General features: G+C 35.9%; 1 protein-coding gene across 3 annotated transcripts in view; it reads left to right on the top strand.

Annotated features, from left to right (window-relative positions):
- Nucleotides 1-25,346, top strand: part of HBS1L (HBS1 like translational GTPase) — a 98,892-nt gene that overhangs the window by 43,106 nt on the left and 30,440 nt on the right. For 2 of the 3 annotated variants that reach the window (XM_053592754.1, XM_053592755.1), the window contains 5 exons: nt 7,172-7,309; nt 14,580-14,688; nt 19,133-19,386; nt 19,814-19,979; nt 23,152-23,269. In XM_053592754.1, the coding sequence (XP_053448729.1) occupies nt 7,172-7,309; nt 14,580-14,688; nt 19,133-19,386; nt 19,814-19,979; nt 23,152-23,269 (785 nt within the window). The remainder of the gene's footprint in view (nt 1-7,171; nt 7,310-14,579; nt 14,689-19,132; nt 19,387-19,813; nt 19,980-23,151; nt 23,270-25,346) is intronic. The other variant, XM_053592756.1, reaches the window with a different exon arrangement.

Genomic DNA, 25,346 nt, shown 5'->3' with positions numbered 1-25,346 from the left:
TAGAGTACAGTGGTGTCATTGTAACTCAGTGCAACCTCAAACGCCTGAGCTTGAGAGATGCTCCTGCCTCAGCTTCGCAAATAGCTGGGACTACAAGGGTGTGCCACCATGGCTGGCTAACTTTTGTATTATTATTTTGTAGAGATGGGGTCTCCCTTTGCTGCTTAGGCTGGTCTTGAACCCTTGGCCTCAAGTGGTCCTCCTGTCTTGGCCTCCCAAAGCTCTAGGATTAGAAGTATAAGTTACCACGCCTGGCGCAAACATCTTTTTAGTTAGGAACCTGAATCCAATCAACATTAAAGGTGTTTATACATAAATTGAAAATGTTTAATTGATGTGGACAAATTATTTAATTTACATGAGCCTTACATTTTATATTTTAAAATTAGTTTTGTACCAGATAAGTAGTTCTAAATCTTTTTCTTTTTGTCTCAGGATACCTGAGAGGAAACATGTCAGCATTAGTGTCTCTGTGGCAATGATTTTCAAAGGGGAAGGGGGCAGGGATGTCCCTGTTCTTTTGATCTATGTGCTTATCCCAGGCTGAGGATCATTGGATTAGGGAATATGTTAACTTTTTTTCCATATATAACATTACATAATTTTATGAAATATTTGAGTGCCTGGCTAGTACCAGGCACTAAATTGGATATTGGGGAAAATATCAAAAAGTAATCTGGCTCTTATAGCTAGTTGGAGATGTAAGGTACATAACTACATATTGATATTTTATAATACATATAGGAAGCAATATAGGCTACATTGGGATACTTAAACTTCTCACATTTAAATCATATCATTTTTGGAACTATAATTTTAAGCAACATGAGATTGTCATGTGTGACCTGAAATTGATAGCATTATGCTGTGATGTTTAGAGCCTAAATCTTCCTTTCCCACCTAAAGTCAGCATGGGCAGAAGGTTAAGAAGACAGTGTCCAGGTGTTTATTACCATGTAGTAGAGGGGACTAGCCTAGCTGCCTACCTTCCCAGGGGAAATTCAAATTGCATTAAACAGAAACTTTGCTGTTATTAAGGAGAGAATGATCTACTAGGCTTTAGTTATATATATTCTTAAAATTTTGAAATGCAAACATTAAACCTTATCAGAATATTGATTTTAGAATTTACATTTATTCAGAAGTATCTGAGTAGAGATTAATGATGATTAGCCTCATTAAACTCACAAAATCATGATCTGGATGGAACATTTAACATTTTTAGAGGTACTTGATTAGCAGTTTTTGTACACATTGAACTTCACAGTGACTTGTTTTAGCTATCTTCAGAACAGTATGACTTATAATACTGTACTCCTAAAGAGGTACAGCCAGAAGACACAGGGAAGGGGAGGGTGCCTTGGAAGCAGCCTGGAGAAAACAAGAGCGAAAGTTTCATCAGTCAGCCATGTGATCTTTGGAAATTTACTGAAATTTTTATCTATAAAATGATGGACTGGACCAAATGACCTTTAAAAATATAGCCTCCAAATGCATGATATAAAAATCATTCTATTTAAGTACTCCTCAAAGAAGGGGGATACTTACCTTGTGTGCCCTCCTCATTATTCAAGTTGCTTCCTGGCTACCTTTTCACCTTTCCTTTTCTGTAAACTATCCAGGTATTTAGTTACTTTTATGTGTTTTAACGATACTCATATTTCTTCTGTCTGTAAACCTGGTTATCTACCGTTTTTCTATGGATTTCTATCTCTGTCTTGAATCTCAGACCCAGTGTATCTGATTCATGAACTGCATCTGGTTTTCTAACATTTAATTCCTCACCTCGTTTTCTTTCATGCTTGTCCCCTCTTCTTTGTTTACTGTGCTGTGCTACCTGTTCAGCTGCAGTCTTAGTCCCTGTGGTCCCCTGCAAAAGTCTCGTAATTTGTTTCTTTTTTCTTTCCATTTTGTTTATCTTGATGTTCATCCCATCCATTAGTACAAGAGCTGCCTAAAAACAGGCTGTTACAAATCTTTGTGTCTTCAGTGATAAGAACATGCTATAATTTAACCTGCAGAAACTCTAAAGACCCAAGATAATATCTTGTGACAGTTCCCATTTAGTTAGGAGGACGAAGTAGAGTTTCTCCATGGACTGCTGTAGTTTTACACTGAGTGAAATGACTATCCAAGAGAAGTAAGATCCTGGCAGACTTCTCTGAGCTCCCTAGAAGGTATTTCCCGTTCATTTCACTGCCGTCTACCCTTTCTTGGCAGAAAAATCTGATGACTGCTTTTTCTCATCCTCTACATTATTCAGGTATTAAGGGTTATAGATTTTATCTTGCTCAGTTGTCTCTCCGTATCTGTAGGGATATGGTTCCAAGATACCCCACCCTAAGTTCCTGATGGGGTAGTGTTTGCATACAACTTATGAGCATCCTCTCATATTTAAATCTTCTCTGGATTACTTATGATATTGGTAACATTGTAAATGCTGCAATAATACTGTATCGTTATTTTGTTTGTATTTTTTACTGTTGTATTTGGATTTTGGGTTTTTTTTTTTTTTAATATTTTTAATCTACAGTTGGTTGAGCCACCTGTAGATGTGGAACCAAAGATGTGGATGGCTGAATAATTCCTTGTTCTAGATATTCCTTTCTCCATCTCTGTTGTTCTGATGTTAGGTCATTCCATACAATTTCTTCCATGTATTTGTATAAAAATCTTCTACCTGCTCTCCTTTCAGTCTTGCCTCTACAGTCCATTTTCCATTCTCTCTGTGTTAGAGTAAGTTTAAAAAATACAATATGATCTGTCACTCAGTGGCTCTTTTTATATTAGTTAAGTGCCCTGAATGGTGAACGTGGCCCTGAATGAGTTACCTGCTCTTCTAACTTTATGTCTCGCCCTTTTATAACTTTGTGTCCCAGCCATGCCGATCTGTTGGCAGTTGTATGCATTGTGTCATATTCTCTGATCCATTTTTCCCTTACTTTTTACTCCAAGATTCATTAGGAGTCTTTTGCAGGACATTTTCCCTTATTCTTCAGTTTGGAGGAGGTTAGTACCTTACTGTGTACTCTCATTTTGCCTGTATTATAGCAGTTTATATTTTAATAATATATTTGAGTGATAGCTCTGTTGAGATCTCAGTTTCTTGAGGTTGGAGTCATGTCTTGTTTTTGGATCTGTTTATCCCAGTATGTAGCACACTGTCACATAGTTGGCATTTCTCTCCTTCCTGTCATGAATGAATATATGATTGCCAGAGAGTAGTTTTTAAATTCCCTGGTATCAAATGAGGAAAAGGAGACAGAGGTTGATTTTGTGGTAAAACAGTAGACCCACAAACTGTGTGCTTTCTGTTTGTGACATGAAGCACTGAGTACTGAATATATGCCAGACTTTTCTCTAAGCCCTTTACAGGTAGTACCTCATTTAATTCTAATCCTTGTTAAGTAGATAAAATTATTTTACAGAGGAGGAAACCCAGCCCAGAGAGAAGTTTATTCTCATGAAAGTCATGGCTTCAAACTCTGGCTATGTGGCAGCAGAGTTCACGTCTTACCTACTTTACTAACTTTCAAGTGGGTGAATTGTAGGCTTTTGATGTTGATGGGTATTGGGGTTCTCTGAGAGTGGGGAAGGATGCATGTAAACTTAGATGTACTTTATTCTGTTGCTGTTTACACAGGGGAAACAATTTAGTGGTCTTTACCTCATAGGCTTTTTGTAAATCTTTGTGGAATGAGTTCAAGTCTTTGATCCTACATTGCTGAAGATGGCTACTGTCATGCATGTGTTATCAAGAAGCTTTGATTTCCTTGTATTAATTGCAGATCTTTCTGCAATAAAATTAAAATATAATAAGATATAATTTTCATGAAAGTAAATGGCATCTGTAGGGAACATGGAAATCGCATGAGCCATAGCCATGCATGCGGGAAAACAAGTGTTTGTGCCAGAGAATCCCAGGTTGCTTATACGAGTATCAAGGAAAAAGATGGGTCTTAAAGGGTAATTCAAGTCTTGTTGCAAAGGGCTATGTACAGATTTTTTTTTTTTTCTGTACAAAGACGCTGATTACACTTCAGCAGGTGAGTGAGATGGTGACAGTCCTAGTGGACAGAGTTTTGATGTGCTAGAGATGGAAAGCAAAGAGACGTCATATCAGACACTGCAGCCATGGGGACCTTAGGGCTCAAGGAGGTGGGAAAGGGAAGGACAAATGTTAGGAATGTTTACAAGGAGAAAGTTAATACAAGTAGTATTAAGTGTATGTAAAGGTTGCATAAGAGGCAATCAGGAATAAACGACTTTCAAGTTTTAAGCTTGACTGGTTAGGAAAAGAATATTAATTAGAGGTTTTGTGGATAAGAGGATGAGTTTCAGGGGTCCTCAAACTTTTAAACAGGGGGCCAGTTCACTGTCCCTCAGACCGTTGGAGGGCCGGACTATAGTTTAAAAAAAAAACAACTATGAACAAATTTCTATGCACACTGCACATATGTAATGTGAACAATTACAATCACACCATCGCATGTGGCCCGCGGGCCGTAGTTTGAGGACCCCCTGGATTTAGAAGATAATGTATATATTTGAAGGATGGTGGTAGGCAGTATGCATTTAATTCTTTTTGCTAATAAATCTTAAGGGCAGTAGTTCTCAAATTAGAGGCAATTTTGCTCCATATGCAAGGGACATTTGCCTGTGTCTGGAGACATTTTGGGGATCCTGCTAAACATCCCACAACACAGAGGACAGCTCCCTACAACAGAGAATTGTCCCTTCTAAATTGTCAGTAGAGCCAAGGGTGAGAAATCCTGCTTTAGAGAAGCTGATGAGGACATGGTAGATTTTATAAAATTCTTGTTTAGTAAGGGGATACATGTCCAAAGAAGTCACAATTCCCTTTTAGTTTTCACTTTCATTCCCTTAGGAATTTATCAGCACATTGTCGGAGCTATCAGGCAATGATTTTATTTGTTCATATATTCAGAATTCAGCGAACAGGTATAAATGGTTTATATCAAATTCTTTGGTTGCTGAAGGCAAAAGTTGCAGTCCTTACTGTCAAGGAGCTTCAGAGTTTAAATGGGGATTGTGCCCATTAGGTGGGAGCACAAAGATAATTAGATCTATAGATAGATAGATAGGCATTTCTTAGCACTTGCAGCCTTACTGCCTCACTCTGAATATAGAGTTGTTGGATGATTAGTGGATGAACTTTGGACGTTTGTTTCAAAACATGAACTTTTTCGATGAGTATTTTCCATATATTGTCTTCAAGATCAGTAATGGAAAGAGTTTAGGTTGGGGCATATTAATTCTAAGTAAGGTTTTACCTTATTAACATGAGGAAAATTGAGCAACAAGTGTTTAGCATTTTTAAATGTCTGTTTTAATATGAATGCTTTTCACTTAAAAACATTTTTATTATAAAGGTAATACATAGTCATTGTATTTATAGCTTAGAAGGGTATAAAGTTTGAGTTGAATAATCACTTCTTCTCTTTCCCAGTATATCATTAACTACTTTTTTTTTTTTTTTTTTTGAGACAGAGTTTCACTTTGTCTCCTTGGGTAGAGTTCTATGGAGTCATAGCTCACAGCAACCTCAAACTCTTGGACTCAAGCGATTCTTTTGCCTTAGCCTCCCAAGTAGCTGGGATGACAGGTGCTTGCCACAATGCCTAGCTATTTTTAGAGATGGAGACTTGCCCTTGCTCAGGCTGGTCTTGAACTCCTAAGCTCAAGCAATCCACCCGCCTCGGCCTCCCACAGTACTAGGATTACAGGCGTGAGGCACCATTCCTTCATTCTCTACTTTTGAAAGTTTACTCTTTAGGTCAAGCATCGGTAGCCCATGCCTGTAATGTCAGCATTTTGGGAAGCTGAGGCGGGATGATTGCTTAAGCCCAGAAATTTGAGGTTGCAAGTGAGCTGTGAGGACACCATTGCAGTCTAGATCAGTCAACAGAGCAAGATGCTGTCTCAAAAAAAATTTTGCTTTTTAAAATCGCTTCTTCTTTTTAACAGTATCACTCCCTAGAAGTAATCACTGTTAGGGAGTTTTATGGATTTTTAAATGCCAATAGCAATAGTGATACAGGATCATTGCTATACAATATTGGCATTGTTTTTTCCTCTTGATGTGTTACTATCTTTTTGTACATGTAGGTCATGTGATTTGGTATGTGTAGCCTGCTATTGTCTTGCTTGTCTGCATCATAACCATTCCCTTAGGATATACAGACAACTTTTTTCTTTGTCATTACCAGAGCACCACAGTAGCATTACTATTTTCTGTAAACCACATTCTTAGAAGTACAGTGCGCTTGGTAAGATTTTTGACTTTATCGCATTTCTCCCTGCCAGGAGTTTTAGCAGCGACGCTCTTGCCATTGTGTCAGACAGTGCTCTTCTCTCGCTTTCCCTTGGAGACACTAGGTGCTTATTGAAAACTAGAAATGCTTCTACTCCCTTCTCCCCTGCTGTCTCCCCCCGTCCATCTCTTCCTCTTTTCTCCTCTCTTTCCGCTCCCCCTTCTCCTGCCCATTCCCTATCCTCTTACTTATCTATTTAATTTGTGTTTATTGACCTGGTCAGTTTATTTCTTGCTTTGATTTTCTAAGTTTTTTTTTGAACTTGTTTGTAGGAACAAACAAGCACATTAGCCCCTCACATGTATTTCCCCACATGCTTCATACTCACATGTGCTATATTTAATCAGGAGAAATTTTTATATCAAATGTGTCAATCTTTCTTGTAGATTATAAATATATTTTTATGTTTTCCTTTTTACTTTATGTTCATATCTTTAATCAATAAGGGATTTATATATGATGCACCATACACACATGATAGAGCCTTTTCCTCAAATGAATTGCCAACATTCTCAGTACTATGTATAAATAACCCATCCTTTTCCCACTTCTGCATATACTGAATTTCTAATCATAACTATATATAAGGCATGTATTTCTATATGTTTTTCCATATACTCATTCCTATTCCTATATAAAAAACATACACATAAATATATTCCTCCTAATTGGCCCATTCGCAGAAGCCCTATTCAAATTGAGTGAGCTACTGTACATTACCCACATTTACATTTATTCCAACTTTATAGGAGGAGGTCTTGATATTGGTAGTTTAGGTCTCCCATCATTATTCTTAATTTAAAAATTTGGTCATTCTTTCACATTTACTCTTCCAGATAAGTTTCACCATCAACTTGGCATGTTTCCCCCCATGTTAGCCCCATTGGATTTGTACTACCAGAGCATTCTTCATTATGTATATTTGAAACAGATTTGCATGACACTTAATTTGAAAACAGTGGGTTCAAGGCCAGGTAAGGTCCCTTCTGTTACTGTCTATTTTGGGACAGTTTATTGTAACACTTCTTGATCCCGTAATCACCTAAAATCACTTAAAAACTATAGGAGGTCAATGGGCACAAAAATATCCAATCAAATCGAAAATATTGGAGTAAACATGTACTGACCACAAACTGTCACAATTATTTGTAAGAGTTTTTCTTCCAAGGATATTTAATTATAGAAATACTAAGATATTTTATAGAATAAAGGTCTGATTTTTTTAGTTTTCTCTGAGAATTTTTAAAATGCTTTTACGTATATAATATAAATTATAACTTCATTGTGGGGTAGATGGTACATTTTGTAGATGGGGTGCACTTAGCCTCTGGAATATTTGATACTAGGTCCAGGCTTAAGTTCTACAAATTTTCTGATGGCAGAGCCTTGTATTCCTAGCCATACTACACTAACTAGAATTGATTGCCCACGGCTAGGCATGGCGGCTCATGCCTGTAACCTCAGTGCTTCGGGAGGCACAGGCAGGAGTATGGCTTGAGGTCAGGTGTTCAAGAGCAGCCTGAACAACATGGTGAGATACTGTCTCTGCAAAAAATAATAAAAAAAATAAGCTAGGCGTGATGGTGAGTGTCTGTAGTCCCAGCTACTTGGGAGGCTAAAGTGGAAAATCTTTTCTCCAAGGAAAGAACTGATTGTTTCTGGGTACAGAAGGCATCTGTAGAATGTAAATTCTAGTGCCAAAGCTTAGGGAATAGCTCGTTAATGACTTAGAAAAAGTCAAGAATTACCGAATGAGACATGGCAACATACTTATTAGAGAAATAATCATTATCATGTATAAAGTTATATGGTTTTTCTCTTAATTTGGCCTTTCCCATTTCAGCAGTTATGGTTCCTAAGAATATTTAATACTACTTCTGTTTTATATTCTGCTGATAAAGTAGAAAAAGGGGTTCTTGAACTTAAATCTACAAAAGATCTTTTTTTTAAAAAAAAAAAAAAGGTTTTTCATTCAAAGCTTCAGTTATACAGGCTTATCTGTCAGTGCCTAGTCTTTTTCATATTTTTACCCCTCTAACGCCTAAGTGTACCTTTTATTATGTTTACCTCTTTTCTCATTTTATTTGTTTAGCCTTCCATAATTACTCAGGTACATACTTTGAATTTCTCTTGCTTATTATCTCTATACCTCATCTTCATAACTCTTATCACTTGTCTCTCAGCATAGTGTATAAGCTTTTGAAAATAGCCACCATGTGATATATATTTTAAATCTAGTTATGTCACAGGCCAACGTTGTATGGCCGCTGGCAAATCAAGCTCTCTGAACCTCAGTTTCTCTACAGTAAAATAGGAATAACCATACCTATTCTGTACGGTTGTGTGAAGATAGAGGACCATGCAAAGCACCCAGCAGAAGAGTATACTATAGAGTGCCCATAGCAAGTGCCAAGTTAACTTGCTAAAGTCCACATGACAACATTAGAAAGTAGCTTGTATTAAGTACAAGAAGTAGGGAAAGAGTAAATTGGGGAGGTCATTGCCTGAAGAAGAGATCTAAAACAAATTGTAAAGACAATAGAGGACATCTTGAGGTTTCAAAATCTAAACCTATAGGGGTTAATCACTAAACTGTTTTTATTGATTGCTTGTTACGGGCAGAACAGTATATCATATGCTCTAGCATGTGATTAAAGTGCTGCCCTCAAAGAGCTAGTTCGTAATGGATGTGCTTAACGACCAAAGGAATGAGTCAGAAGAAGGTAATTTTAAGGATATGGAAGTTGAGGGTTTCATTAAGTTCAGCAAGTGTCTGCATCAATTGTGTGATGCCAGAAAGGTCTAGCATCCTTTACAAAGGAATATACATTGAAAAAGGCTTCAGGACAGAAGACCTAGATCATTTCATGTTCAGGAGAAAACCTTGACTCTTCTATTTAGATCTTAGCCTCAGAAAAGATACAGCAGAGCCCTGGCGGAAGCAGCTCATCAAGGGTAACTGCTAAGGTAGAAGCAGGCAGTTTCTAATTAAGCTTTGTTGCAGAGATGACGAGAAGGTCAGCTGGATAGGCCAGTGAGGCAGTCAGGTTTAAGTGCAGGCTCTGCCACTAAGGTGAAGTTGCTTCCTTATCTTTTGTTTGTGTATTAAACTAGCAGAGTAGATTTGATGAACTGGGTAGCTGTTCAAACAAAAAATCCAACAGATGGTCAGTCCTTCTCTGTTCCACTAGAGACTGAATACTAATCACTAACATAGGAATCTTCACAATGTTTTGAGTGATGGTGATTTGGTGGGTGGGTTTTGCCTGGTTTGGGAGAGGACATTGGTAATCTTACTTTAGAATGGTGCATTTTACTTTTATCTCATAATGGGCTACTTGATTTAAAGGACATCTTAGTGACTTCAGGAGTCATAGGCATGCATTCAGAGGGCTAGAAATCATTTACCTCATCATATGAAGTGGAAATTTACAGAAAATATCAGAGGAAACTGCAGTTAGTGAAATTAAATGAACTGCTTAAGCTGAAAGGTAACAACTGATTAGCAGCAGGACACAGGTCGGGATCTAAGCTCCCCCTTTTCATCCAATACTCATTTCTTGCTGACACATTTTGGGACTTAATGAAGATTTAGTGCTCAATTTTTTGGGATTGTTACACAGTAAATGAATTTCCAGTTGTTCTGCAGAGCATGGGAGAACATGGACACGTTTTACATTGTTTTGGGAGACAGTGGAGTTAAATATATGGTTATTTATATATGTATCTCTTATTGACCCAGGACTGGTTTAGTTATTAATTCATGACTATCAGTAGAGTTTGCCTATCTTCTAGAATAGTGCTGGTTATCAGGGGGTCTTGATAATGTGATAGGGTGAATGGAAACACATCATGTTGCTATTAACAACAGCTCAGTGGGTAATTTACTGAATATACATTTTTATCTTCGTGGATAATATCATTAATTAGTATATTTCCAAAGTAGCCTGAGCTAAGGTTATCTCTTCAAAGGAAGTGTTCTATAATTAGATGTATTGTACTTTTTGAAATAGTATGCAAAATTTTATATGTGTGGTGTATTTTTCTGTCAAGAATACTCCTTGGATTTTGTTAGCTTTTTAAAGGGGTACCTCACTGAAAAAAAAAAAGGTTTAAGAATCACTGCCTTACGCTGGGTGCGGTGGCTCATGCCTGTGATCCTAGCACTCCAGGAGGCTGAGGTAGGACAATCACTTGAACACAGTAGTTTGAGACCAACCTGAGTAAGATAGAAAAATTAGCTGGGCGTTGTGTTGGACACCTCCCAGCTACTTGGGAGGCTGAGGCGGGAGGATGGCTTAAATCCAGGAGTCGGAGGTTGCTGTGACCACAGCATTCCAGCCTGGGCAACAGAGTGAGACTGTCTCAAAAACAAAACAAACAAACAGAAAAAACCCCCACAAAAAACAACACTGCTTTAGTGGACATGGTGGCACCTGCCTGCAGTCCCAACTACTCAGCAGGCTGAGGTAGGGTTGCTTGAGCACAGGGGCTTGAGGCTGGGCTGTGGGGAGCTATGATTGTGCTATTGCATTTCACACTCCAAACTGGGAGACAGAGTGAGACCTGGTCTCTTTAAAAACAAAACAGAACAGAAAAAAAAAAAAGCCAGTGATTTAATGACTGGTCTTCAGATCCATACTTGACCTTCCTCCTGTATTTTCACTTAAGTAACCAGTGTTTTGAAGTGTTGCATCTGGGGCTTGATGTCCTATAGATAAAAATCACCAAAAAGAAAGGCAATACAATATTTATTACATCCTCAGATATACTGCAGGATCACATCACAATTTTTCTCTCTGTTTAAAGGCCTTGGATGCCATTGTATGACCTACATGCTCTTTAAGAAAGTTCTAAATTGCAGTGTTTTAGTGCACCAAATATGTAAGTGGATCAAGTAATGTTTTACATGCAAAATGATTGGAAGATATTCAATGAACTTTAATGAGAAGTTGGGGTTAGTCTCCTGGAGCCTGGATTAAGACATCTTCATGCTTTATGGCTTTACCCCCTATTCTTTTGACAGAGGACAGAATCTCCATGCCTCTTTTCCTTGTTTTAGTCAGAGTGTCTCCTCCCTACCTCCACACACATACACACATTGTCCTGATCATCATCATGCTTGTAAGTATCCGCCTTCCATTGACTTCTCACTCCTCTTCTCCACCTTTGCTGTAACTCTAGGAACTATTCTTCTAATGAAAAGTCCATCCCTCTATAATTCTCAATGCCTTTTCCTACTGTTCTTTGCATTATTTGATTCATAGCCTCTTAAACCTCAAGCTCTGGAAAGCCAGTTTTTTCTCTTTCCTGCTTTTCCAAGTTCTTGTCTTTTGCCTGAATCAGCCTTTTGTTAGTCCTTACCGCTGTCTTCTAGAAAGAATAGCCTTATGGCCATTCTTTCTTATTCATCAAAGATTTTGGCAGCTGCCTAATGATTCTCTTCTCCACCCTAAGCTTATCATGATCATAGCTTACTATAGCATCTATATGGAAAACCACAACCAAGTCCACCATTTTGGACTTTCAGTTCCTTGCTCCCTCATTTCCAATGGCCTTCACGTTTCATCAGAAATTCACTAAAATTTCCTCTTCTTTAAAATCACTAATTCACATATCCCATTCTGATCATAAGCACTTCTGGCTGAGCTTCTTACACCATGCTCTTTTCTTTACCTATAGATCCCTCTACTTTCTCCTAGCGCATCCATACTCTTCCTTTGTCCTTTTATTTATTTATTTTACCCAGCTTAGATTTCTTGACTCAATCCCTGCAGCCCCCACCCCCACTTACCTTTTTGGGGCCACTGTCTTCACCTACCTTGTTGCTTGCTTCTTGCACTTGTTTGCCTGTTGAGTAGAACTTTAACCTGAATGAAGCAGTTAATACCTTCTCTGAAGGGCAGCATTGCTAGAGAAAGTTACACAGAAAGGGCAAATTGATTCCAGTATAAGTTTATCATCCCTAAATCTTAAATGGATCTTCAATAATATCCAACAGTTCTATTTTTTATCTTGTATTTTTTAACCCATTCTGGCTTTTAATTCTCTCGCTTCTTTCAAATGGCTCTCGCCAACTCTACAATGACCTTTATCTAAGAAGATCATGTCAGCAGTGAATGTTTGCAGTCCTTACCTCAGTTGACTGGCCTCAGATACTAGTGTTGCCAGTTCCTTTAAACACTCCATTCCCTCAGCTTCCTTGGCACCACCTTAGGCTGGCTGTCTTTTACCTTTTTGCAGGCTAATTGTCCTCTATCTTGTGATTATATGCTGGAGTTCTTTCAAGGCTTTGTTCTAGTATCACTTCTCTTCCTACTCTGTACTCTTTCCCTTGGTGATCTCACTTACGTCTATGACATCATCAGCTACAATTGTGTGCTGATGAATCACACATAACATGCTCCAGCTTACAGCCCTTCTTGGAGTTTGACCACTGAGTTAACCTGCCTTATTGACATTCCTTTTGGAAATTCCAAATGTGTTCTAGTCCCAGTATTACCCCATTCCTAAATGTTCCTTTATTCTTACCCTTTCTTCTCTCTTTCCCCTTCCCTCGCTTGCTTACCTTTTTTGGTGGCTTCCATTCTGGTAGAACAACCCTGGATCTTTGGTATGGCCTGCAGGTCAATCCTGTCTTGGCTGGCTTTGCCCACCTCTCCAGCTTCACTTACACCGATCTGCTTTTCCTCCCTCTGAAGTAACAGTGCTTACTTCTACAACAGGCTGTTATACAAGCTACTCTCTCTAGTGTGCTCTTCCTTCCTGTGCTAATTAAGTTCTACTTTTTTTTTGCATCTTAGCTCCAATTCTCATTTTCTTGGGAAAGCTCTCTAGCTCTTGTGCCCGTCATCAAAGCTTATGGAACATGCACAGATTCTGTATAACAGTAATAACAGTTTTAATTTTATACTTTTTGATCATTTAGTATGTCTTCCCCACTGGACTTTTTTAGCACATGATGTTTGCTCTTACCATTGTATTTCTTCTTCTTCTTCTTCTTTTTTTTTTTTTTAGTATTACAGCTCACAGCAACCGCAAATTCTCAGGCTTAAGCGATTCTCTTGCCTCAGCCTCCCAAGTAGCTGGGACTACAGGCGCCCACCACAATGCCTGGCTATTTTTTTGTTATTGTTGTCATTATTGTTTAGCAGGCCTGGGCCGGTGCCATAATCACTGAGCTACAGGCACCGAGCCACCATTGTATTTTTTGCATAGTGCCTGGCATGCAGTAGGTAAATAGCAAATATTTTGAATGAATTTTGTACATTAATTTATCTTTTCTGATTTTTTAAATAGTTTGTGTGTATTTTTACCAGTGTAGCACATATAGCTATCATAGTTTTATGTGGATACAATTTTGATAGTAGTCTTTTTGAAAAGTTAAAGATATAGTTTAAAAAATCAGTGAATTACATATACAGAGGCTGCCAAAAGATGTATACATATTTTAAGAAAAAAACTATATTAAAATTGTAATATTCAATATATTTGATAACATTTGTTATCTTGTATCTCGTATCTTTTTAATTGCAGGAGTCAAATGTGACTTCAGTATTACGATTTTTTTCCTTTCTTAAAATATGTATACATTTTTTGGCACCCTCTGTATAAGGATCAAATGCAAAAAGCCTTACTTTAATGTAGCTCAAAATTTATCCCCCCCGTGTTATTTATTTATTTATTTTTTACATTAACATCTTTCTCCATATCCTTTTTGGATATCAGATACCTTACTCAGTCTAGTGTTGTGTGCAAGTATATTCAGTGTTCCAGCGCAATTCAGCAGACTCTCAATTTGCTCATCATAGTTTGTGAACCTCACAGGATTAAAAATAGATGAGCCATCTGCTAACTGACCAAACAACTTTAGCATTGTGAAAGAGTGTGGTAGGAGAGAGAGTATAGAGTCCAGGTATAATGTCAGAACAAGGCTCAGTGCAGAAACCACCTTGTGACCTCTTAATAATGAAACTCAACAGTCAGTTCAAAATTAGGAAGAAATTTGGTAGAGGTTAAGCATAGGAGACTCTTGACAATGGGGTTTTCCCAGAATAGAAGAATAGTGATAGAAGAATTTTTTTCAGCATTTTTATTTCTCACTAATTTTTTTAAGGGAAAAGATATGTGTTTCTAAAGACATAAATCTTGTCAAAATTATCATAATCTTTAATTTATATGTATAATGTATTTTTAGAAATCAACTTTGATTAATTAGCCTTTTATATTTTACTTTTTAATTAGGAAAATCAGTGGGTTCGCAGTCATCTCGAACTGAATCTGAAATTGTGCCGAAAGTTGCTAAGATGACTGTATCTGGAAAGAAGCAAACTATGGGATTTGAAGTGCCTGGGTAAGATTTCAAGTAACCCCCTACCTTCCTGCTTTTCATAATCAGTGTTGTTTCCTATGAGTCTGTAAGAAAAAGACTTTCAGTTTTGTACAATATATCATTAACATCGAAGTATCACATGTCCTCAGTATAGCTTAGTACAAATGGAAGGGATGGAGAAATTAAGCTTGGTTTTAGCCTTATCTCCGTATATTATTTACTCTATCTTACTGTCAATTTTCTCACATAAGTGAAATACTTTATAGCTACTTTAACATTAAAAACTTTATGATTTTGTGAAATCTAGCATGGTGACAGATGGAATTCTTATGCCACTAGGTGGCGTAGGTAAGCAGACTTTGGTAGATGTAAGTCAATGATTAATGCAATCACTAAATAAATTTTTAATAACTAAAATATTATATTTGAAGTGTTTAATATAGAATAAAATGGATCATTACAGCAAGTACATATGAAATGAAACATACCTAGAATTTCAAATGTCTGTGAAAAATGGTAATAAGTCATAACCTTCATAGCACTCATTTGTTCTTTCGTAACCATAGTCTATAAAATTCTTTCAGGAGTTTTCATACACAGTGCTTTGCTTGGAGCGCCAAAGTACAATTTAAAATATTAATTTTTAACATCTTTAAAATTTTCCAGAATTTTTAATCATTTCATAAATCTATTATTTATAAATTGTATGTATTGATATGTTGTCTGCCAAAGTGATGGAAAAAAATACTGTTATTAATTATAAACCATAAAAATACAGAGTTTTTAAAGAAATGTAACCTCAGTAGCCTTATTTTTTTATCCCCTTAACAACGTTATTTTATCTAAATTAATGGAATTATCATGAGTCTTGTTTGGGAGGAGTGTTAATGATCATGTACTTGTAGTTCAGTTCTTTGCTTTTGTAAAAGCAAGACTTTATTCGCTAGATTTCACATTCACTGTGAGAAAGGACTCCATATTTAGGGTACAGTAAGTGTTCAATTTACCCTGTTTCCCCGAAAATAAGGCAGTGTCTTATATTAAGTTTTGCTCCCAAAGATGCGCTAGGTCTTATTTTCAGGGGACGTCTTATCTTGTTTCCCTTTTTGGGGAAACAGGGTACATTAATTGAATGACTGGATGAATGAAAAAGTTCATTTTTATCTTAAATAATTTTAGCCCACTAAAAAAATTTTGAATTCTTATTTAATCACAAAAAGTCTTAATGTATGTCTTTTTTTTCCTTTATAAATTTGGATTGAATTGTCAAAATCATAAAGTACTCTTTTAATCCTTATGTCTTGAGTTCCATTTAATCCTATTTTGGGATTATTTCCATTAAGAGAGATTGAAATGAAAAGAATACATGACTTCTTTTATTAAGGATTTTAGTATCTTTTTTTTTTTTTTTTTCCTGAGACATAGTCTCATTATGTCATCCTCGGCAGAGTGCCATGGCATCACAGTTCACAGCAACCTCAAACTCCTGGCCTCCAGCAATTCTCCTGACTCAGCCTCCCAGGTAGCTGAGACTACAGGCGCCCACCACAACGCCCGGGTGCCCCCCCATTTTTTTTTTGGTTGTACCTGTCATTGTTGTTTAGCTGGCCCCAGCTGAGTTCGAACCCGCGAGCATTAGTGTATGTGGCTGGCTCCATAAACACTGTGCTGTAGGCACTGAGCCAGAATTTTATTATCTTAAATGGAAAAGATTTTTTATAAGTCTTAGAAAGCAACATGCAAATGAACTCTAATAGTAATTAATAGTGTGCCATGTTTGAAGTAAATGCATAGTTCTCTAAATGAATAGTTATAAAGGTAATAGGTAATAATTACCATGACTGTACTTTATAAATATAATGTAGGCCCTTCACAATTTTCTAAAATTATATGCTTCATGATGACAGGGACCGTTTTTGTTCATCATTGTATTCCTTTCACAGAATAGTCATTTAAATATTTATTGATCACAGTCCTTGGGGAAATACATGTTATTTTTATTTTTATTTTTTTTATTACAAATCTTCAGTTTATTTGAAGCAATTTAGTTTCAAAAACTTTAAGTTACAGCAGACACAGAGTAAAACAAGGGAACAGTCAGAAACAATAAAAGAATAAATAAGAATACTGCATTTTTTGTTTTTAACACTGTCATGGCTTTATTCAAAACACAGTTGCACAAAAGTATTAACTTCAAAGTTTTTAAGGAGAGATTCTCAAGAAACTTAACATACTATACGTACATACTACCATACATACATACTGCCATACAAAGAGCATTAAAACAGGACCAAAAACCTCTACAAAATATAAAACCCACCCTTATTTGCACTTGTTATTTTTAAAATAAACTTGCAAATAGTATAAAGGTAAAAAAAAGTAAGGTAGGGCGGCACCTGTGACTCAAAGGAATAGGGCGCTGGCCCCATATGCTGGAGGTGGCAGGTTCAAATCCAGCCCCAGCCAAAAACTGGGAAAAAAAATAAATAAAAAGTAAGGTCAGTCAAACTTATGTATAAATAGTATCACTTTTGGAAAGTAGTTTAGAGAAAGAGACTAGTCATTTTATAATATTAGATAAGATTACAAAATTGAACCAGAAAGCACCTGAAGAAAATTGATCTAACTTCTTTTCATTCATACCATTCTGTAATTATAGGCCTGAACCACAAATGACCTTATCCTAGAGATTTTCAAATCTGCAAACATTGACTTATATTTCATAATAGGCGAAAGTGTTTATTAAATGCAGACCCACCAAGGGTACCTTTCTGATTACTTTGGTTGATTCCCTCTAACACTGTACAATTTTAGGGAATTAGTATTTTACCTACAGTTTGCTTGAAAGGGAATGTTATTCTGAAAGCCAGAGGAAAGCAGATCTTTCATGTAACTGTAAATGAAATAATCAGTCAGCCCTATGCTTTGTAAACTCTTTCTGTCCCAGGCAGCCCCTCCGAGTGCTTCCTGGATTCATGTGAAGCCAGAGATGATAATTTCTCCCAGGTCGGCTCAGAACCAGAGCCTATGGCTAGTCATTCTGGTACAATACTTTTATTATAATTTGTACTTTTTTTTACTCCTCTAAATGCAGAGTTGTCACATTTTGGTTTTAGAACTAGCTGTGGTCATTTAAACAAATGTTTGCAAATATAGTCTTAAGTTTGATTTTACTTAATTTAGCCTGTTAGAATCCTGTATAAGCACAGAAACATTTCCATATACTGATTTTTTTCCCTGATAGTATAAGATTCTGTCTAAGCAGTGCTCAAAAGTGTACACCTAAATTGGTTAGTGGAGATCTGAAAAACAAACTGAAAATGGATATGAGGTTTTTAATCAAGTTGCAAATATAACTTATGTGACTCTTTTCCTGAGGCATAGAATTGAAAGATTGATGTCACCCCTATAAAATGCCCTAAGAAGGGAAAACTAATCTGTTTTTTGTTACAATGAGCTAAAAGAAAATAGATGTTATTCTGTTTACACATTCACACTATGCTGCAATCTTAAGTGGTTGTTATAAACTACTTTCTGTAGTTCTTTGCCAGCTCCTCAGTGAGTTGGGTATATTTGCTTCAGTCTTAATAACTAGCAATTTAACTTGCTCTTTGTCCTAATTCTACTTATTTATAGTTATTAAAGAAAGTAAGGCATGTTGTAGTCAGACTGATTAGGTCACCTTTTTATCACTATCACATTTTTATAACTACCCACTACTAGTACTAGTTTCTACAGGGAATAGTCAAAGAGCTGGAAGAACTCAGGTCAGTGTTTACTTTTGGAGCCATGGTCATTGTCAAGGAAAGAATAAATTAAGCTAGGTAGTCTTGTTTCTATTTAACATATCTGAGGAAACTTTTTCATTTCTATGTCTTCTTCTCAATGTCATTCCATAGAATAAGTTGTAGTTTTGAGTAAAGTGTTTATTAAATGAGTTAAAGCTTGTCAATTATATTTATAAACAATAGACATTTAGAGATATCTCCAATAAAGTTAGAATGAAAAAGATCCTAAGCCTATGTCATTGGAGGGATGAATTGGAGTAAAACTATTTTTTAATACTAATCTTTCTCCGGTAACACATTTTAATACTAATTACATCCAGTAACAAATTTGGTGCCATTTTTGCAAAATATCTTCTTTGTGCCATTGGTTTTGATTGGTTTGAATATATGGCCAAGGCATGGTCTTAGACTTTGAATTTCAGTTATTTTACAGGATATTTTCTTCTTAATTTTTGTAAGCTGTTTTTTTTTTTTTTTTTCTTAGAATTTTTCAAGTCTGTATTTGTGTGGTTTGGGTTTAGTTACTTATCAGTTCCACCGTAACAGACTCTAGCCATTAGCAGAGACCTTTTTTGGTCTGGAGTATAAAGGATTGTGAAGAAATCTTCTCTGCCCTTCTGACATAAGGCATCAGTCTAGTTGGTTTAAAGTACTTTTTTCCTCTCTGCTTTCTGCAGAGTAACTTCTGAAGAAAATGGTCATAGTTTCCATACACCTCAAAAAGGACCACCTGATGAAGATGTTGCTCCTTCTGTTCTTGAGATGATGTCTAAATCAGCACTTCCACCCCACACCATTCAATCATCAGAAGAGCAGAGTTCATCACCAACACCAGTGAAAAAGTCTGGCAAGCTGAGGCAGCAAATAGATGTGAAAGTAGAACTGGAGAAGCGGCAAGGAGGGAAACAGCTCCTTAACTTAGTGGTCATTGGTAATGCCCTTTGTTCCTCGGACTGTCGGTCTCCTCTGCTTTAGCCTGCCAGCTCTCTGGTGGGAGCATGGGAGTTGGTCTGCAGTGTGATGGACATAAAGCAAGGAGGCATTGCATCATATAACTTTCCAGTCATCCTGGGAGAAACCATGCCAAGTCATTAGACTTGGTTGTGGCATTTTCATTTCGTGAATATTTTGAAATTGTTGTGCCTTAGTGACAACTTTAATTTCCAAATATGAGGGAAATTTCTCCATTCTTTGAAGAGATGTTCCTCCCCCATTCAATGCATTAACTATCATTTAATAAAAATTGGCATTATTACTCTAAACACTGACATGGATGTTGAATTACACATTCATGCAATGCCTCAATGTGAACATCTGGAAATGTACCTAGTATTAATTCTGAAATCAATTTTCTTTAGGTCATGTTGATGCTGGAAAAAGTACTCTTATGGGCCATTTGCTTTACCTTCTGGGCAATGTAAACAAAAGAACTATGCATAAGTATGAGCAGGAGTCTAAGAAGGCTGGCAAAGCTTCCTTTGCATATGCATGGGTATTGGATGAGACTGGTGAAGAAAGGGAAAGGTAGGCACTGTATTTCAAAATTTTCAGTCCCTGATACATGTAGAATGTATGAAACAGACCATGAAATACTTCAGAGCAGGGTGTCCAACCTGTGGCCCGTGGGCCATATGCTGATTTTGTGAGGACTTTTTTGGCCTGTCTGTGGTATCAGATATCCTGAAAAATATGCCTGGACCTTTTATGCTAGGGAGCTTTCTTGTTTGTTTATTTAATGTGTCCCAAGACAACCCTTGTTCTTCCAATGTGGCAGAGGAAAAAAAGGTTGGACACTCCTGCTTTAAGAGACTGTTTTTAGAAAAAAGCTTTTAATTAGCAGTGAAATATTTTTATTGTATTTGTCATTGTAGGGTACATACCATTTTACTCTTCTGAATCTGTGAGAACAGAGTACAAAAACGTTTATTAAAAACAAAACAAGGCAAAACCCATGTAGAAATTAATAGTAAAAACCCTAAACAATTATGGGAGAAGTTTCATTTGTTACTTCCCAAGTATATGTCAGATTGTCTTAAATTAAAATTATGAATAAGACTTATTTTATATTTGCTTATAAAGGAAAGGTAACTCTGTGGTAAACTCTTTTTTGTCTGGAGTTAAAATAACTGGTAAATCCAATTTACCAGCCTTTATCCATTTTTATACTTTACATATTATGTTTTTATGAGACAGGCAACAAACAAGTAATTAAGCCTTCATCCTATCGTATAAATAGAATCCAGTCAGTTACTCCTTCTGTCCCTGTTGCTGTGTTCAGCACTAATTTGGGGGGGGATTCTAGCAGGAGAGTGCAGCTACTCATGTATCTCTGGCCAAAGAATTGTATTTTGTTTGACGTCTTTTCTGAGTGGCAGTATATATCATGTTAGGGGTGTTAGGGATGGGAGAAGCAAAAGACATCTTAATAAGTAAGTGAAATTGTAGATATATCAACTGTGTCAACATAATGACTCTAAAGACCTCGTAAAGTCCTGTGAAAGTCTTTCTAATTTAACGAAGAGATTAAACTGTGTTCCCTGATGTTTTCAATTTGAATGTGATTAGAGAATATGAATATATCTGACTTTTCATCCTTTTTCAAAAATGTTTTATTTTCTTGCAGTCTTGGATAGTATAATACATATGGCAATGCTCAGTAAAGCAGGTCTTAATATTCCTTAGCTCTTCAGATAAATAGGAATTTATATCACAGTGGGTTTTTTTTTTCCCTTTTGTAAGTATCATTTAAGTTGTGTATAATATCACAAAACTGTTTTCTATTCTAGCAGGAAAAATTAGCTGGACAGTTGTCAATTTTTAGGAAACAGTGGAATTGTGTATGAAGCCTAAATAATTTTCACCTACCAGTTTAACAAGTCAATTATTTTTTTTTTTTTTGGTTTTCGGCCGGGGCTAGGTTTGAACCCGCCACCTCCGGCATATGGGACCAGCGCCCTACTCCTTGAGCCACAGGCGCCGCCCAACAAGTCAATTATTTTTAAAAATTGGCTTTTTAGTTTTCTTTGTGTAATCTAGTAAGTAGCTAAAGAGTTAGAGAACAGTATCATTTAAGAACGATTTGCTTAACTTTGCTTAATATCTGAATGGAACTAGCAAGTGAGCTAACAATCTATTTGATTCCTCTAATTATCAATCATTTTAGGTTTTTCTTGATAATATATCGGCTGGTTGGCTGCTATGCTTTTGCTGCTGCTAGCTCACATTGCTCATCATGATATAATTTTTAGAATAGTCCATCATTCTGTAGTGAGTAGAAGCTTCCTAGTATATAATGGGAATTTTCACTCACCATTTTATGTTCCTTAATAACATTTAAAAATGTTAATATGTTGCTTATACTACCATGTTAAATATTTCTAAATCCTGTGTTCTGGGATACTAAATAACAGAAATTAATTAATAGAGTGATAGTTAATATCCTTAGGGTTACAAAACCAGATGAGAGCTGGGTTAAAGCAGTCTATGCAGGATTTCTTTATAAGCTTTAGTTCACTACTATTCTTCAGGGACCCATGGTCCCTGAATTATTTGGGAGTTATTAAAAATTAAGAATCGCTTTGGTGGACTTGAATGGCCCATCTTTTCAGATTAAACTCAAATAGTTTGACTGTGAAGAACCTACTTACTGCTAGGGTGAACCTATAGTTAATTATTATAATTGTTGAGAATCTCTTGGTTGTAAAAGGGAGTAGTATTAATTATTACTTTGGATGATCTTGGGACAAACCTAGTTTATTGCTCACATAATTTCCCTATCTAAATTTCTGAGGTTTAGAATGACTGAGTTTCCTTGCAGACTTCCCATGGGCTTTCTTATGCAGGTTGAGAATCCCTGATTGAAAAATTTAAAATATGAAGTGTTCTAAAATATAAAACTTCCTGAGTGGTGACATAATGCCACAGGTGAAAAGTACCATATCTGGCCTCATATGATGGGTTGCAGAAAATTATTGAAAGTATTATATAAAATTCACTTCATACTATATGTATCAGATATGGGTTCCATTCCCAAGGTATCTCATTATATATATGTAAATATTCCAAAATCTGAAAAAATGTGGAGTTCAGATTAGGGATACTCAGCCTGTATTCTAAACTACATTTTTGTGACTGAAAAGAGGTGCACTGTGTTGATCTCCAAGAAGCTGTTCATCTCTCTGTTTTAAAACATTAGGCATCTACCTTGAAATCTTAGGTTTTCTAAGTATGTAATATACCAACCAACTTTGCAAATGAGAATTTTCGAAGTTTATTTTGTAATTAGTGAAGTAAAACCACAGAACATGAAGAAAACTATCTCTTGGTGGTCATTTTTCAGTGTATCTTTTCTCATATACAGTATTTATTTTCTCCCCCATGTAGAGATGTCCCCATATATTTTCTTTGTTCACAGTTTACACTGTTTCTTGCCAAAAAAATAAGGTAATGGAAAATAACTGTCGTTTTTGACTGAGTCCTTTCTGTGTCCACAACCTTATTTTAAGTCTGTGTGAGTTTAATTTTAATATAGCAGAAATTCTAGCCCAATCAATAGCTTAATTATTCAAAAATAATGGTCTATAAATTAAGTTCCCATGGTTACTTAAGAATTTAGATTATCATTTAAACTGTTATTAATCTGATCCCATAGCGCTAATTATATAGTACATTCTAACCATTTTATGTTTTGTTTAAGGGGAGTGACAATGGATGTTGGTATGACAAAGTTTGAAACCAAAACCAAAGTTATTACATTAATGGATGCTCCAGGCCATAAAGATTTCATTCCAAATATGATTACAGGAGCAGCCCAGGTACCAGATATTTCCTTAATTATAGTGCTCAGATGGTAATGTATTTATGTTTTCCTGATGCTGAGGTTAAAATTCTAGGATTTTAACTTTTATAATATTTTAAAATTAAAAAATGTATCCTTAAAAATTTTGAGAAAATAGGGAAATATTGTATTTTTCACAATGTTTTCATCTGTACTTTGTAACCCCTTTCATAATTTCTTATGAAGAAGCAAATGTGTAAAAGCTCTCTATTTGTTCATTAGTAAAAATAATGGTAAAGTAGATATAGCTTTATATTTCACTTGTAGGCTGCAGTGAATATTTCAAAATCTGCTTTATAACTCTATTCAAGTCCTATATCTTTTTTAAAGAGCTAATTTATGCAAAAATGGTGAAACTTGGGGGTTTGCCTGTCAGTTGTTCATTTGCTTTTTTTATAGAATTAAAAAATAATTATAAACTTAACATGATTCCTAAGAGTGCTGCAAAAAATAAAAGATATATACACCCACACATCCCTTAATGACAGGAATACATTCTGAAAACTATGTTTGGTAGCCAATTTCATCGATTATCTACACCATAGAGTGTACTTACACAAATCTAAGTATGGTGTGGGATCAACAGGTTATATGGTATACCTAGGTGACAAACCTGTATAGCATGTCACTGTACTGAGTACTGTAGGCAGGTGTACCACGATGGTAAGTATTTTTGTATCTAAACATACCCAAACAGTACTGTAAAATGTGGTATAAAAGATTTTAAAAGGTGGTACATTTGTATAGTGCACTTACCATGAATGGAATTTGAAGGATTAGAAGTTGCCCTGGGTGAATCAGTGAGTGAATGTGAAGGGCTAGGACATTACTGTATACCACTATAGACTTCATAAACTGTATACTGTACATGTAAGCTGACTAAAATTGTAAAAAAAATTTCTTCAATAATAAATTAGCTTATTGTAACTTTTTTACTTTATAACTTTGATTTTTTTTTTAAACTTTTTGGTTTTTGTGATAACAGCTAAAACCACAAACAGGTCATACAGGTGTACAAAACTGGAAGTTACATAAAGATGAAAAGACTAGCAAATGTGCTCCAAAAAGAGTATACATAATATATTAATATATTATGGAGAGAGATTGGCTTATACTGCTTCATCATCAAAAGCTTTCTTGAAAATATGTGTCCATTTGAGCTCCCGAAGCTATTGCAGAGAAAGAATATTAATAGAGAAGTTGCCCAGTAATTTTTTAGAGATGGTAATACACATAAGAAAGATTAGGTATAGTACTTATGGCCTTAGGCATCTTAATACCCATTCAATGAATTTCATATTTTAAACTAAGAAGGTAAATATAATTTTGCAATTATTTGGGAAAACCTGATGAGAAATTTTTGATTATTGAATGTAGGGTTTAGAAGCTCAGGCCTGGGTACCTTGTACAAATTGTATTTACCCACTAGTGTTTCCGTGAAGTAAGTAAATAATAACCTAGAGAGGGTAGACAACTTGCCTGAGGTCTGAGACCTTTTAATGACTGCATGCATGCAAGAGCCATTTTCAAACCAGTTCTCCATTTTGTACTTTAAACTGAGAATCCTTTATCGAAAGCACTGGGTCTCATTGAAGAAATTAGTGTTCAGCATTGGAAGTCATGAAGGATTGGAACTGAATACTGCACTTGAATAGAAGTAAAAGAGAAAGAGTATTTGGGTAAGAGTAAGAGAAAAAAGAAATAACAGTGTAAATTGCCTAACCAGACAAAGCATATAGATGATACTTCTATTTATTGAAGTATCTGATAATCTTTAACATATTTTATGATCATTTAATTCCCATTATGGTGAAGCGTATATGGTATATTAAATTCTTTAAAACTGGATAGCACAAATGTAAAGAGTCATTGAGGCAGCAGCAAAGAGAAAAGCTGTTGTGGATGCACTTAATGTAGATGAAATATAAAAGCACCCTTGCAGAAAAGGGATTATCATCTATCAGTCTGCGACAGCAAAAGAAGGGAACAACACATTTAGTTGTATCCTGGCTTAGAAAAGTAGATTTCTATAATCGGTGTGTGTTCAAGGCTAA

The sequence above is a fragment of the Nycticebus coucang genome, chromosome 5, assembly GCF_027406575.1.
Source record: "Nycticebus coucang isolate mNycCou1 chromosome 5, mNycCou1.pri, whole genome shotgun sequence".
Taxonomy (NCBI): domain Eukaryota; kingdom Metazoa; phylum Chordata; class Mammalia; order Primates; family Lorisidae; genus Nycticebus; species Nycticebus coucang.
The sequence above is the reverse complement of the archived record's forward strand: the minus strand, read 5'-3'. Positions and strand labels throughout refer to the sequence as shown.